The sequence below is a fragment of the Fusarium verticillioides genome, chromosome 9 (assembly GCF_000149555.1).
Source record: "Fusarium verticillioides 7600 chromosome 9, whole genome shotgun sequence".
In the NCBI taxonomy this organism is placed as follows: domain Eukaryota; kingdom Fungi; phylum Ascomycota; class Sordariomycetes; order Hypocreales; family Nectriaceae; genus Fusarium; species Fusarium verticillioides.
In genome coordinates this window covers 1,232,804-1,246,922 of record NC_031683.1, presented here as the reverse complement: position 1 = coordinate 1,246,922, position 14,119 = coordinate 1,232,804, and the positions used below count along the sequence as shown (strand labels likewise).

General features: G+C 49.5%; 4 protein-coding genes across 4 annotated transcripts; all 4 read left to right on the top strand.

Moving 5' to 3' along the window:
* Nucleotides 1-673: 673 nt before the first annotated feature.
* Nucleotides 674-5,129, top strand: FVEG_11366 (leucine carboxyl methyltransferase 2). Its single transcript, XM_018900597.1, has 7 exons — nt 674-888; nt 957-1,180; nt 1,238-1,608; nt 1,667-2,697; nt 2,779-3,411; nt 3,467-3,763; nt 3,822-5,129. The coding sequence occupies exons 1-7, from the start codon at nt 820-822 to the stop codon at nt 4,269-4,271; spliced, it is 3,075 nt and encodes a 1,024-aa protein (XP_018758901.1). The 5' UTR covers nt 674-819; the 3' UTR covers nt 4,272-5,129.
* Nucleotides 5,130-5,606: 477 nt separating this feature from the next.
* Nucleotides 5,607-5,993, top strand: FVEG_17012 (hypothetical protein; the record flags this gene model as incomplete). The annotated part of the gene is made up of 1 exon (XM_018906252.1): nt 5,607-5,993. One exon carries the CDS (start codon nt 5,607-5,609, stop codon nt 5,991-5,993), a length of 387 nt encoding a protein of 128 aa, XP_018758900.1.
* A 1,978-nt stretch (nt 5,994-7,971) lies between these two features.
* On the top strand, nt 7,972-10,858 carry FVEG_11365 (hypothetical protein; the record flags this gene model as incomplete). Its single annotated transcript, XM_018900596.1, has 5 exons — nt 7,972-8,132; nt 8,197-8,251; nt 8,316-8,822; nt 8,886-9,071; nt 9,122-10,858. 5 exons carry the CDS (start codon nt 7,972-7,974, stop codon nt 10,856-10,858), a joined length of 2,646 nt encoding a protein of 881 aa, XP_018758899.1.
* A 688-nt stretch (nt 10,859-11,546) lies between these two features.
* FVEG_11364 (glycerol-3-phosphate dehydrogenase) lies at nt 11,547-13,767 on the top strand. Its single transcript, XM_018900595.1, has 2 exons — nt 11,547-13,058; nt 13,185-13,767. Exons 1-2 carry the CDS (start codon nt 11,837-11,839, stop codon nt 13,667-13,669), a joined length of 1,707 nt encoding a protein of 568 aa, XP_018758898.1. The 5' UTR covers nt 11,547-11,836; the 3' UTR covers nt 13,670-13,767.
* The last annotated feature ends 352 nt before the right edge of the window (nt 13,768-14,119 follow it).

Below are 14,119 nucleotides of genomic sequence, written 5' to 3'. Positions count from 1 at the left end.
AGTACGCAGAAGTACCTACCGCCAATACTTCCCCCCAAACCTTACCTTAACTTCCACCGTGGATGGACGGGAGGAACGAACTGTAGCTGGAAGAGGGGAGCTGCACATTGGATGCACTACCTAATTCCCTGCAGGGAGTTAACTGCGTTACCAACCAACCCGCCGTATGGAGTCAATCACCCAAGCTAAGTCAACTTGCCATAGCCAAGCAGATCGAAATCACAGAATCAGGAACAGCAACAGTGATGGAACAAGAGAAGTGCAATGATATTTGTTTCTAGGAGCACAAAATCAGTAAAAAGGACCAATTGACGCCTGATATATCTAAAAAGAACAACAAGACGGCCTTACATGTGGTGGGTTGAGATCACGATGTCATGCAGCCAGGTCTTCCTGATATATTCTTTTTTTTTTTTTTTTTTTTTTTTGGCGTGTCGTCGATATTCTGCATGTCACACACCAATCGTTATCATGATAGCGGTTCAATCACCAGGTAGATCAACCTGGTCAGCTACCTATATCTTAGGCACTGTACGGAGTACTGTAGACCTACCTACCTTAGGTAAGGTTAGTACTAAGGTGCCCTGGAACGTTTCCTATCCCACGCTAGACCTAAAAGAAAGTACGATGGGCACAATTCACTAACAATTCTTTCTTTACATTGATTCTATCCCGTGGATTGAATATCTTTACCTCTCTACCCTTGGCATCTACCCATAAGGAACTAGGCAAAAGACATTTCTGTTGTCGAGTTAACAGATAGGATCTTCTGTATACCTTGGGCGTTTGACTTCGCGTTGCTGACATCGCCTCATTAAGATGGCCAAAGGACCCCCCCCGTCCGCAAAAATGACCAGGACTCAAGCTTTGGACGATCTGATAATGGGAGTAAGTCTTTCACTTATCACCACATATCGAACCATTCATATGCTGAGCTGAAATTTGCACTTCTGCAGACAAATAGCAGTAGCATCGTTTCTAAGCGGAGCGTAGAAAGGCTCTACTACCCAGATGAACTGCACTTTTTCCGCTACTTCGTGAACAAGTTCCAACGAAGAGCCCCTCTCATCAACCGTGGTTACTGGCTAAGGCTCAGAGCCATTGATGTGATCGTCCGCCAATTCGTCACCTCGCCGAAGCCTGGGCGTAAGAAGGTAGTTATCAACTTGGGAGCAGGAAGGTAAGTCACTAACTATCCTACCCCCCTCGAGATGCATATGCTCAGACACGTTCACAGCGATGTTCTTCCGTGGCAATCCTACCATCGCTATGGTGACTCTTGCGAGAACACATTGTTCATCGATGTCGACTACCCGGATCTCATGCTCAAGAAGCGGGCTATTGTTCTCGGAACACCGCAGCTACATGAGTTACTGGGTGGCAGTCCGACCATCAGCGAAAAAGTCACGGATCAGATACTCCTCCGTAGCGACAAGTATTGCCAGATTGGCTGTGATCTCAGGGAACTGGAGTCTCTTCGAAACTGTTTCGAGTCATTCTTGAACTTGAATGAATGTTCTGTGTTGTTTGTTGCCGAAGTATCCATAACTTATATGGACACATTCTCGGCTGATGCTCTGGTTCGATGGGCTAGCTCTATGGGACAAGGTAAAGAAATCTCCAAGTCGCTATCGGAATGGTACAATTTAGACTGATCGAAAACAAGCCGAGTTCTGTCTTCTGGAGCAGATTCTCCCCCACGGGCCTGAACACCCCTTTGCCAGCACAATGCTGAAGCATTTCAATAAACTCAATACGCCCCTAAAATCGGTTGACGAATACCCAACCGTAGAAAGCCAGCGCCGTCGCTTTCAGGAACGGGGTTGGAGCAGCGTCGATGTCTGGGACCTTTGGGAGGTCTGGAATAGCGATTTGTTTCTTGACTCAGCCGAAAGAGCTGCCCTTGACGACGTCGAACCTTTTGATGAATGGGAGGAGTTTGTCCTGTTCTCAAGACACTATGTCGTGTTGCATGCCACGGCTTATCATAAAGCTGAGAGAGGTGTGGGCCAATGTGGTCAAGCTGGTATTTGCAACAAGTATATCAAAGCAAAGGTGACAGCATTAGGATCGTTGGGCGCTCCCAAACGTCGATTTGGTGCGCCTCTGGTAGCCTACAGTCCAGAGGGAGACAAGTTTCTTATTAACGCTTTGGGGATGGGTATCAAAGCAAGACTCGATTCCTGCGATATCTATTCTCTTCAACAGGACAGTATGGCTCTGGAGATATCACCTGCCGGACCAACTGCAAGACTGTGTCACGCAACCGTCGACATTGGACATCTTGGCACTTTACTTATTGGAGGTCGGGCTTCTCCGTCAAAGGCTCTCAATGACTGTTGGATCTTCAAGAAGGACTCCAACCGTTGGGAAAAGACCTTCGATCTCCCTGCACCGCTGTTCCGGCACTGCGCTGTTCATTTACCAGGCTCATCTCTGGCACTTGTTCTTGGTGGCAAGACAGGACCTTCCAATATTTCACCAGATTATTATGTGTTCCACCCTGTCAAAGGGTGGCTCAAATGTTTAGTGACTGGCGCCAAACCCAGCTCTACTTTTGGAACACTTGCCGTTGCTTCACCAAGTCACGGAAGCAAATATGGCACCTTCCAGGGACTGGTGGCAGGAGGAATAAGTAAATATGGTAAAATCAACGAGCAGGCTTATTTCTGGACTATCAACGTCTCGACCGATGTGGTATGTCGACTGTACACAAAAGACGAGTGGCTATTTGCCGACTTGAGGAGCATCATGTACAATTTGCTGACGGAAACATAGCCACACATTCACTTTGAAATAGCCACGGACTCTCATGGCTATGTAAGGTCACTTTCAGTCTTTGGTGCCCAAACAGCAGCCGTGGAGTCCTCGCACTTCGTATGCGGTGGCGTGGGACAGGACCCATCTTCACAAGGCCAATCTATGACTTGCATTTCGGTCAAAGAGGGGCATTTGGAAGTATTCAATGTCGACTTGAGAAGTGATGCCAAGCGATTGCCTTTCATGGTTGGCTCTGCGACTGTTTCTTCTGGCTCTGAGCTTGTTGTTCTGGGTGGAGGGGCGACCTGTTTCTCCATGGGAACATTCTGGGATACCGGCGTCTACAAGATCGATCTCACGAATACTCTCTCAGAAATGCCACATATCCGGCCGGCGACTTGTAGCTCAGTCTCAGTCAACTACCAGGATTCGCCTAAACTTACACATCCAACAATTATCATTGATTGGCATCAGCCGACTCTCAAACCCTCGATCAAGTCGATTGCAAGAATCAAGCTACAATCGAAATTTGACTTTGAACAACTGGTCGAGAACAGAAAGCCAGTTATCATTGAAAGCTTAGACCTGGGTGGCTGCGTGGATAAATGGAGCCCCGAATACATGGTCCAGCGCGTAGGTCAGACGAAAGAGGTTTGTCCCTGAGTTTGCCCCAAGCCTAGCCGCATCTACTAATGTGAGGCACCAGATCGTTGTGCATGAATGTCAAAGTTCAACAGGCAAGATGGACTTCAATTCCAAGAACTTTCGTTATGTTACCGAGCCATTCTCGGCGTTCATGGCCAAGGCCGCTAGAGGTGAAGCGGTGTATTTACGAGCTCTCTCGGAAGCAAAGCCTACTGAGTCCCCAGCCAATCTTCAAGACGACTTCCCAACTCTTGCCGACGACTTTCAGTTGCCAGAAGAACTTAGTTTGATCAAGGATCGGATGTTCAGTTCCGTGCTGAGGATATCCGGCCGAGCAAAGATGTGGCTACACTACGATGTGAGTAAACGTGGAGATTATGAGCTGCCCCATTTGGCTAATCAACCGAGGGCTTCAGGTCATGGCAAACGTCTATACTCAGATCCAAGGATCAAAGCGGATGGTTCTCCTTCCGCCAACGGACGTTAACAATCTGGCATTTGCGCCGGGTGCCTCAAGCTCAAGCCTTGATGTTTTGGAAGCCCTAGACAAGCAGGAGTTGGTGTCGACGACAAATCCGTACGAAGCTATTCTTAACCCGGGTGATCTCCTGTATATCCCAGCGATGTGGCTTCATACTGCTAGCCCTACCACCGATCTCAGCGTTGCGGTCAATGTCTTCTTTCGTGACCTGGACAGCGGTTATTCAACAGGCCGAGATGTGTATGGTAACAGGGATCTGGCAGCGTATGAGAAGGCACGGCAAGACATCAGCCGGATTGTAAAGAACTTTGACCGGCTGCCATCTGAAATCCGGGATTTCTACCTGAAAAGACTCGCGGATGAGCTGTTTCACAAACAGCACTGATGAAGGAAATTGATGGACGGACCCGAACGATCGGAGGCGGAAGGCGAGAAGACTCTGTGATTAAAGATCACACACGCCCTTGGCTCCATGCGCTATGTTTCACCCCATTAGCGAATTTACGAGGACCCTGCTCGGGCTTTCTTTAAACTCCAGAGAACGTTGCGGGTGAACTCAACGTTTACCGTTAAGATGAAATTTGATTCAATGAGACGTATTGTCTTTGGCTAAAGTCGAACGGCCACTGGGGCTAAGGTTGACTTTGGATGGTTGGATATACCGCGCAGACACACACACATGCACACCCACCCGCCAATTCATGGCAAATTAAACGATTAAAGGATTCTCCTGTTACGAGGTTCGACCACACTTGAAAACATCATGATTACGCTTGTGTTTGCATATCACGGATGCATCTCTCGAATGGGAGCGTTTCTACATGCCACAGTGCTGTTTGCCCCTTGCAGAAGCGTCGGCTATTAGCCCCGAGGCCCGCCCAATGCCCAACTAAGCTCGCCAGACGGACGAGCTGAAGCAGATAGTTAATTCCCAGATCCACATTCAATGCCCCCTTCGATCGTGCGCTTATCCGATGGATCTTGGAAAGGGTATAAGCGACACTATGATCATTAACAAGCCTGAAGGCTCCCGGAGCCCGTAAAGAGACACAGGGGCTGCGGCTTGATCATCGCATATACATGTGGCGTAAGACGCATCAATCGGGCGATGCCAGTACGCATATGGGACGAGGAGACATGCGGAACGTCAAAAGACCTTGGTTGAAGCATGTTAAAAAAAAAAAAAAGCTTTGACTTTGTGGATCACATAACCTAGCGCTGCAGCTAAAGTGAGATATTCCCGGGCCCTCATCGTCACCAGCCAGCCGACATCACGGCAAAGCAAAACGCTGGTTACAGCGGGCCGGCCACAATTACGTTCGTCGTTAGGTTTAAACAATAACCCAAACAGTTACTGTACGGTCCAGGATATGGTGCCCCCACAGTACATGCTCACAAGCGATGGCATGATGGCATGATGGTCAGCTTGCTACACTCGCGCCACGACAAGTCATTGAAATCCTTGAACGTCTGAAGGGCTATCTCCTTAGAGGCCATAACGCTTGTGGGTCCCACTGACGTGATAGCTAACCAGTATATTTCGTTATATTAGCTAAGCGATTTGCTATAAGACCCTGTATGCCTCTTAGCGTGTCTCCACAAGCGTTATGGCCTCTAAGGAGATCTTGCGATTAAGGTTTACAAAAAGGGAGAGCAAGACAAGAGGGAGGTAGAGGGTTTCCCTTCCGGATACTTTAATGCGATCCAATAGACTGAATGGATGGGTGTTGGTGGCATTGCATTCCTGCCTGAGATCTGGGCTGGCTGGCTGGCCGGCCGGGCTCTCAGACACCATCTCAATTACGTACCGAGCGAGTACCGAGGATTCTCACAGCTACCTTACCTACCTATCCGCCTCATGGCAACACATGTCCCCTCCCTCACGTCCGTGCTTAGAGTGAGACCGAGGCTTATTGTTGAAGCGGGCTGTGACGACACGGCGGGAGAACCGAAACCAAAAAGCTTAACGTACGCAGAATACAAAGATGGGGGAAAGTCGAGCATCGTGCCAGCAGCACTGAGCTTTGAAGCATGGCCGCCATCGAGTGGTCACCAAAGAAAATTCAATTGCACCACTGATTCGGCACCATATTTTGCCTCCTGTTAACACTGTCGGCAAAGCCAAAAACACATGCAACTTTCAAAGATAGACAGACAATGCCAATGCACACCCATCTCTCTAGATGGTTAAGGCCGGCCGACTCTTCCGCCCCTCTCCGAAAGGTGTTCCAAGAACGACCTTACGCAAGACAGACGCCATCAAATTAATTACCATGGTGTGCTGTGTTGTGTATATTGCAACTGCTATCAGCTGAGCTTGTCCTCAATTTTGGTAACATGGCAACAACACTAACACAGACACAGACACAGACAGTGACACAAACATGAAATGCTGTTGGCTTATCAATTCCGCAAGCCCACTGGCTTGCAGATCAATACTCGAATGGATTCTGCAACCCGGGATCCGTAGCGAACGAGACTAATGATGAGAGGGAAAACAAAAACAACAAACCGCAGGCGAGATCTGACCAGGTACCTAGTCTAGGAATCCTAGCTTGCGATATCCGTACCCAGATATCAGGATCTTGGATCGACATTGTGTCGCTAATAAAGTTTAACAACAAACGAGCGAGCTCAGACCACACACACAGACCCATACTGTACTGAACAGAATACATTTATCCCCTACGTATTTGCAATTTCCCAGCAACATGGTAAAGCCGGATCCTCTTAGTTGTTTGTCTTCAGCGCAGGTTCCCGTGTGTCCGGCTCAGAGGGAAACATTTGTGCCTCGTTAGGCCAGCATCCGTCTCATTGTTAGGGTGGACAATGCTGAAGGAATGGAAGCAGAGATGTAAGATAAGCGATAGATCTCTTTGCTCAATCGCCCTTGGCTTGGTCGGGATGACCTGTTATTTTTTCTTCTTTTACCCGTGTCCTTGCCCTTACCCTTGCCATCCGTTAATGCTCACCAATGCAGCCGATGCCTAGCTGAAAGTGAACTAGCAACAGCATGAGTTCTCTTTTTTTATTTTTTTTTATTTTTACATGTACTTCGCCAAGCCTCCAACTTCAAGTCCCGAATACTCCGGCCTCGACGAATCGCAAGGCGTGAAACTCGAGGGTTGAGGTGATATGAGACACCTGGCTCCGGTATGCCGTGCTGTGTTCCCCGCTCTCCCTGCAGGTCTGATCCAAATCATCTTGGGGCCTTAGCTCACCCCCTGCACTCAGCTGTCCATCCCCTTGCTTGCTTTTCCCTGACAGGAAGGCAGACAGGGGAGAAAGAGCATGATCGGCCTTCCAGCACTGGTCCCAAGAACCTGGTAAAATGATTTGAATGTCTGTTGGTAGCAAATGTCGATGTCTTTTGCAGATCCAGAATCGCCATGGATGTTGGCTATAGTACTGTATAGTACAGAACCTACTTGGTACATTGCTTAGTCTTGTAGAACCGAGAAGACGACATTCAGACCAACTTTATGCTATCGCCTCTTGTCCAACCCTTCGTCATCCCCGAGGAAGCAACTCCATCACGCTACCAGGTTGGTGAGATATGTTGACAGCCTCCGGCACTAATCTCTAGAACTTAATGCCCGTTGTACGAAATTCGGGAACCATGGCTTGTCTTAGCGCCGTCATCTTAATGAAGCAGGGAAGCTATCGAGCCACAGCTGGGCGGCCACCATGCTCCATTAGTCCAAGACTCGAGGTCCTCAAGAAAGATCGCACTTACTAGCTAGCACCTTTGTCTCTTGCTGAGCGCCAAGCATCTCATTGTCCACGTCTTGTCTCTTTGTGGCAACCAGAATGCAGGCTTCTCCCTTGCGCTGGATCCAGAAACCCCAGCCGCTGAGTGGACGGCCAGCTCCCATCAAGTCCTTATTGCCTATCCGTAGTGGCTAGGCCAATATGGCAAACTCCACCAGAAACAGCCCCCAGGTCCTCGTCCTCGCTACCTGACATGCGGGTGTCAGTTAAGAACATATGTTGTCCCAGATGGCTTTCCTGTCTTGTCAGAAATCTTTGCTTTCCTCAAATACGGCGGCAGCAACTTGTCGTTGCTCTTCCACGTACCTGCCACCATGTCTACAGAAGAGTTGCTGCAACGGTATGAAGGTCATATCGTGCCTCAGAGTTACAATGCCGGCTTCGTTGCCCTGAGTTATGTCGTCAGCCTGGTCGGCGCTGGTTCAACCCTTGAGCTCATCAATCGAAGAACAGGTTTAAGGGGTCTGTTCAATCAGTATGTCTCTACCTTAATAACCAAATCCCCAGATTTCTCCACACAAGGGTCCTAACCAAAACAGCCTCCTGCTCATGAGCTCAGCAGTTACCATGGGTGGAGTATCCATTTGGTGTATGGTAAGTCAGATTGCGTCTTATTTCAAGATACCTGGTTAGACTTATCGTCTCTTTGTTTCTGTAGCACTTCATCGGAAACAGAGCCATTGATCTCGCCGATGGCCAGCCAGAATTGCAGGTTGCCTATTCCAGCGGCTTCACTGCTATATCTTTCTTCGTCCCCATAATAGTTCTTCTCGCTGCCTTCATGGCCGTTGGCACCAACAATGTCGTTTCTTGGTGGAGGCTTGTCGCAGGTGGTGTACTCTGCGGGTCTGCGGTCTGCGGGATGCACTACCTTGGCAATGCTTCTATCAACAACTATACGTGCGTGTACCAGCCGTCATACGTCATCGGATCGGCTATCATCGCCATTGTTGCAAGTAATGTGGCATTGGCCATGTTTTTCGTGTTTCGGTCGATGTGGGCGAATGCCTGGTGGAAGCGAGTCATCTCAGCCGTTGTCCTCGCCGGTGCCGTGTCGGGGATGCACTGGTGCGCTTCTGTGGGCACCCGTTATCGACTGAAGGGGATCAAGCCCAACGGGAACGAGCCATCGAGGACAGGGACCGTTGTTGTTGTCATTTGTTTGGTAAGTACACGGATGCCCCGGTCTCTTGTAAGACCAAGAGCAAGGAGTGCTAACACAGAAAAGTCATTAGGAGCCTGCTTCATCATTGCCATGTCGGCTATTCTTCGAGCTAGGAACATGAGAAGGTACGCCCTTCGTGCCCAGCAGATCACTCTCGCAGCAGCGGTCTTCGATAAAGCAGGAAGGATTCTCGTTGACCCTGATGGATACATCCCAAGTACCGTGGTGACTGATTCTTTCCTGGAAAAGGTAAGACTGGACTCCGCCCAGGTTATCGCGAATGATGCTGAACATAGCAGGATGCCAAAGAGGGTTTTAATACCGGTCACCCGCTGTTCCATTGGATGTACCAAGCGTCAAGAAACTGGAACATGATATGGAGCCTTGTTGGGGGAATGAGACAACATGTGTCACAACTTCCACATTTCCGCACTCATAAAGATGGGCGACGAGGCATCCAGCTTGTGAGCGACCACGGCGAGACTATCGACAGCTATGACGTGATATTCAGAGAGCTTTTTTGTCTCGCCGCAGCTGCTCTTGCCGATAGACTTCGGGAGGACTTGGCATCCATCGGAGTCTTGTGGGATCAAATTCTGCTGACAGGTGCCAACGGTAGACGGCCTCGGCCCCAACTGCGCAAACAGTCAAATGTTGGGACAGGCTTGGAAGGCAGTGGCGTTAACGAGGAGGTTCAGAACAGCCTGGACATTACGGAAAAGGGCCTGCATATGGAGAGCCACGACTATGGACGCGGATCTCTGATGTTCCTTGTCCGCCGTTCCGAGTCGGTTCGCGATACTGAGAGGCTGATATCCACTGGATATCGGTTTGCCGAGTTGCATCAAGTCAGCGACCTCATCAAATCGAGTATGCAGATCAAAACCCATGACTTTGAGACAAAGCTGAGGGAGATGGCTACATATACAAGTGAACACAATCACATTCGCCAAGGCACCCACCTGGGCTTCTTTGCTGTCCGAGCTCGTGTCAGTTCTGGCTTCGAAGTCTTGGTGAGGAAAGGCGCACGCCATTTGCTCCCATCGATGCCCTTCCCTTTTGAGAATCTTGAAGACTGGCAAATGCACTACCTCAGGAGGTTCGAGAACGTGCCAGTATCCAAGATCGTGGAGAAGTGCAAGGAAGACTCTCAACGGAGTGATCGAGAAGCTGAGTTCGCTGGGCAGATTGCAGACACCATCAAAGCGTTGCGCGAATCGACACAGGAGCCCTTGCTCGAGGATGCACTTCTCACATCCACAGCATTCCGCATACCTTGTCGTGGGGATGAGAAGCGATTGGAGGCAACCATGATAGCTGTGAGACTGGTGATTCCCATTCATTCCGTACTATCAAGCCCCAACTGCGAGTTCGTGCCCCTCAGCTTTTTCAGAATGCGTCAGGTATCAACCCAGTCCTATCAGGAGTTTACTCGAGGGCTGCACCAGGAGTTTGGCCACATCGCGAAGACGGCGAAGCGCCAGGAGGGCTCCCAGGACAAGATCGGCCCCGCCTTGTCCAGTCGGTGGCCGTTCGGGCGATCAGAGACGACTCGAAGTTTACGAACTAGAGCAAAGTCGCTCTCAAGAATATCTGGGCACGTTGTATCATCAAATGACTCGGCGAGGTCCAGCTCGACCATCAACCTTTGCTCGCCAGGGACTAACGCACGAAGGCAGTCAATCGACTCAGGGGAAGGATCGAGCACATACATTCCGCGACAGGAGCCACTACAAACAACTCCATCATATGGCGGCATCATGGTGTTTCAAGAGATTACTGTAGATGTACAAGAAGGGGGTGAGACGACTGCAAGGAAGCCAAGTCATGGTTCTGAGGCCGACACAATAACGATTGAGAGGACAATATCCAAACCTTCAGCTGCAGCAGGTATCGAGCTGCAGTCGATGGGGCATTTTGGCGCCAACGATATTGGCACCCAGTTATCCAACGATATCGAGGCTGGTAAAGGGGGGCACAGCTATGTTACGTGTTTTGTTGATATCCTATTTGCGAAGACGGTAGAGAGTCGCTAGGGAAGGGAGAGACTGGGCTGGATCGGCGGATGGATGTTGTTTACAATGTACGCGTGCATTTCCACTGCATTGCGTGTTTCCTTTGCTTGTTTCTAATGGAGTGCTGGGCAGCGAGGTTTGGTTTGAGGAGTGGGTGGCGTTTGGTTTCTTCGATCAATGGATGGTCTGGCAGACAGGCAGGCAGACATAGAAGATATTGCTACAGATGGAGCAAAATAACGCAACTCTACAATTGAGATTTCAAGATTGGGATCAGAAGATGTAGAGATGTCAGTTGCCTACTAACTAAAGTACTACCTACAGTTAATTGATTGTTGGTGGAGAAGCTTACCTATTGCCATACTAACGTAAGTACTAACTTAGGTACCTTAGGTATTACCCAAGGTATGGAAGGTAGGTAGGTAAGGTTCACCTACCAACCTAGGTAATTTTGCTCTGCTTTGATAGGTAAGTAAGGTTGATATCAACCTTTGGTACGGTTCATCGCGCTTACCCTAAAACCAACTCCAAACCCCAGGGCACACTCAAGGAGAAGGAGAGAACCCGAACATAAGAAGGAGGCCTTGTCTTGATTTATTACATGTGCCAACACCTTTCATCATTTGGAGGTGAGGACCTCCCCCTCTCTCCCTCTCCCTCTCTCTCTACTCTCTACAGATATCTTCTTCTTCTTCTTTCATTCTCCCACTTCTTTGTCCCCTTTCTTCCTCAAGTAAGGTACTTACTTAGGTATCTCTCTATAGTAGGTAGTTGCGGGTGTATTCGATCTGCGATATCGTTCGTCATTGCAGTACGACCGAGACATCGTACCCATCAATGTCGCATAAACAATCCAACACCTAGTTACCTGTTCATTCTTACAGACACACAACTTCGCATACAGTTTCGGTCCAGATACCACACAGCTTCTTCATCGCCATATCGCACCAAGTCTCTGAATAGACTACCGCTGAAGCTTGTACTGTACTATTGCCACAAATGCCGACCTTTGCAGGCGTGCCAAGAGGACTCGGTCGTCGGTTCTGGCTACCAGGCGTTGCCACTACATCTGCAGCTGTTCTCATCTATAGCTACCTTCCCCGTGATTTCACTGGCCATACATCACCCGCAGTTCCGCCTCCAACCTTTGGTGCCGATGGCACTTTCAAGCTTCCTCGGTTTCCTCGCGTCAGAACACGCGAAGAGCAGCTAGACCAACTCCGAGGGAGCTCACGGCCTCAAGTCCAGCAATATGACATACTTGTCATTGGTGGTGGTGCCACTGGTGCAGGTGTCGCCCTTGACGCTACTAATCGTGGCCTCAAAGTAGCTATCGTCGAACGTGACGATTTCAGCAGCGGCACGAGCAGCAAAAGTACCAAGCTGGTTCATGGAGGTGTCCGTTATCTCGAGAAAGCCGTCTGGAACTTGGATTATAACCAGTACTTGCTCGTCAAGGAGGCTCTGAAGGAGCGCAAGTACTTCCTACAGACGGCTCCCCATCTGAGTTCCTGGCTCCCCATTATGCTGCCCCTCGATAAGTGGTGCAAAGCTCCCTATTACTGGGCCGGCACTAAGTTCTATGACTTTGTCTCTGGCAGTGAAGGCATTGAGGGGTCTTACTTTCTGACTCGAAGTAAGGCACTTGAGGCCTTCCCTATGCTTAAGCCCACGGATCTTGTCGGTTCTCTCGTGTACTACGACGGTGCACATAACGATTCGTGCATGAATGTTTCTATTGAAATGACCGCTGCCCTCTATGGTGCAACTGTTGTCAATCATGCTGGGGTCACAAGACTTATAAAGGATGGTGACGGAAACCTTTGCGGCGCAATAGTCAAGGACCTTGTTTCCGTAAAGGATGGTCAATCAGCCAAGCCCATCACTGTTGACGCAAAGAGTGTCATCAACTGTACGGGGCCTTTTACTTACTCTGTCCGAAAAATGGACGATCCAGGCTGCAAGGAAATTGTGGCCCCAGGATCTGGAGTTCACGTTGTTCTCCCTGGTTATTTCAGTCCAGGAAAAATGGGATTGATCGATCCGTCAACGTCTGACGGCCGGGCCATCTTCTTCCTCCCATGGCAAGGCCACACTATCGCGGGCACCACCGATTCCCCTTCGACTATCTCACAAAATCCTCTACCCGACGAGAAGTCTATCGAGTGGATCCTGAGCGAAGTCAGCCACTATCTGTCCCCAGAGATAGATGTTCGCAGAGGTGATGTCCTCGCAGCCTGATCCGGTATTCGCCCGCTCGTCAAAGATCCCAAAACCAAGAACACTGAGTCCCTTGTTCGAAACCATCTGATTAATATCTCCGCTTCTAGATTGTTGACTTGTGCAGGCGGGAAATGGGCAACCTATAGGCAAATAGCAGAGGAGTGCGTAGACTTGGCCATTCAAGAATTTCGTCTCGAGCCCCAGCCTGTTACAGATGCACCTCGCGTCAGCGGTACCGATCTAGTTGACGATGGGGCAATATTGGATGGCAAATGTCAGACGCACAAGGTTCGTTTAGTTGGTGCTCACGGCTTTAGCCCAACACTATTCATCCCTATTATTCAGCACTTTGGGGTTGAGACTGAGGTCGCCAAACATTCGACCGAATCCTATGGTGATCGTGCCTGGACTGTTGCCTCACTTTGCAAGCTGACTGACAAGTGCTTTCCCGCCCGCCGTGAACGCATCTCTCAGCTCTATCCATTTGTTGATGGCGAGATTCGATATGCTATTCGACACGAGTACGCCCAGACGGCCGTTGATGTTCTCGCTCAACGCGAGCGACTGGCCTTTCTCAATGCGCAGACAGCCCTCGAAGCCCTCCCCTAGGTAATAGACATCATAGTTGAAGAGCTCAAGTGGAGCCGTCAACGAAAGGACCTTGAATGGAAAGAATGTGCGTACCTCTGACTAATGTCCCATCCCATCTGTATCTGTATCTGCCATGACTAGGTTACCGCACTCACATAAACCTTTAGCTGTTGCCTACTTAGAGTCTATGGGTTTGCCGAAGCCCATGCTTACTGTGACACGTAAGCAAGTTGAGCAACGAAAGCTTGACTTTGCCAGCTCGCTGGAATGGCAGATGTATTCACGTCACGATAAGCCGACCGACTAATGTTGGATCACTATCCAAAGAATTGGGTGGCATGGTCCTGGGGGGCAGCTTAGTGAATAGCAGAACTTTGCAAGAGCGACTGGTGATACGCCCAAGAATGAGAAAAAGTTGAACGCCATCCATCGAGCTTTTCATACACGACTGTCGATCGTGGAAGCTTG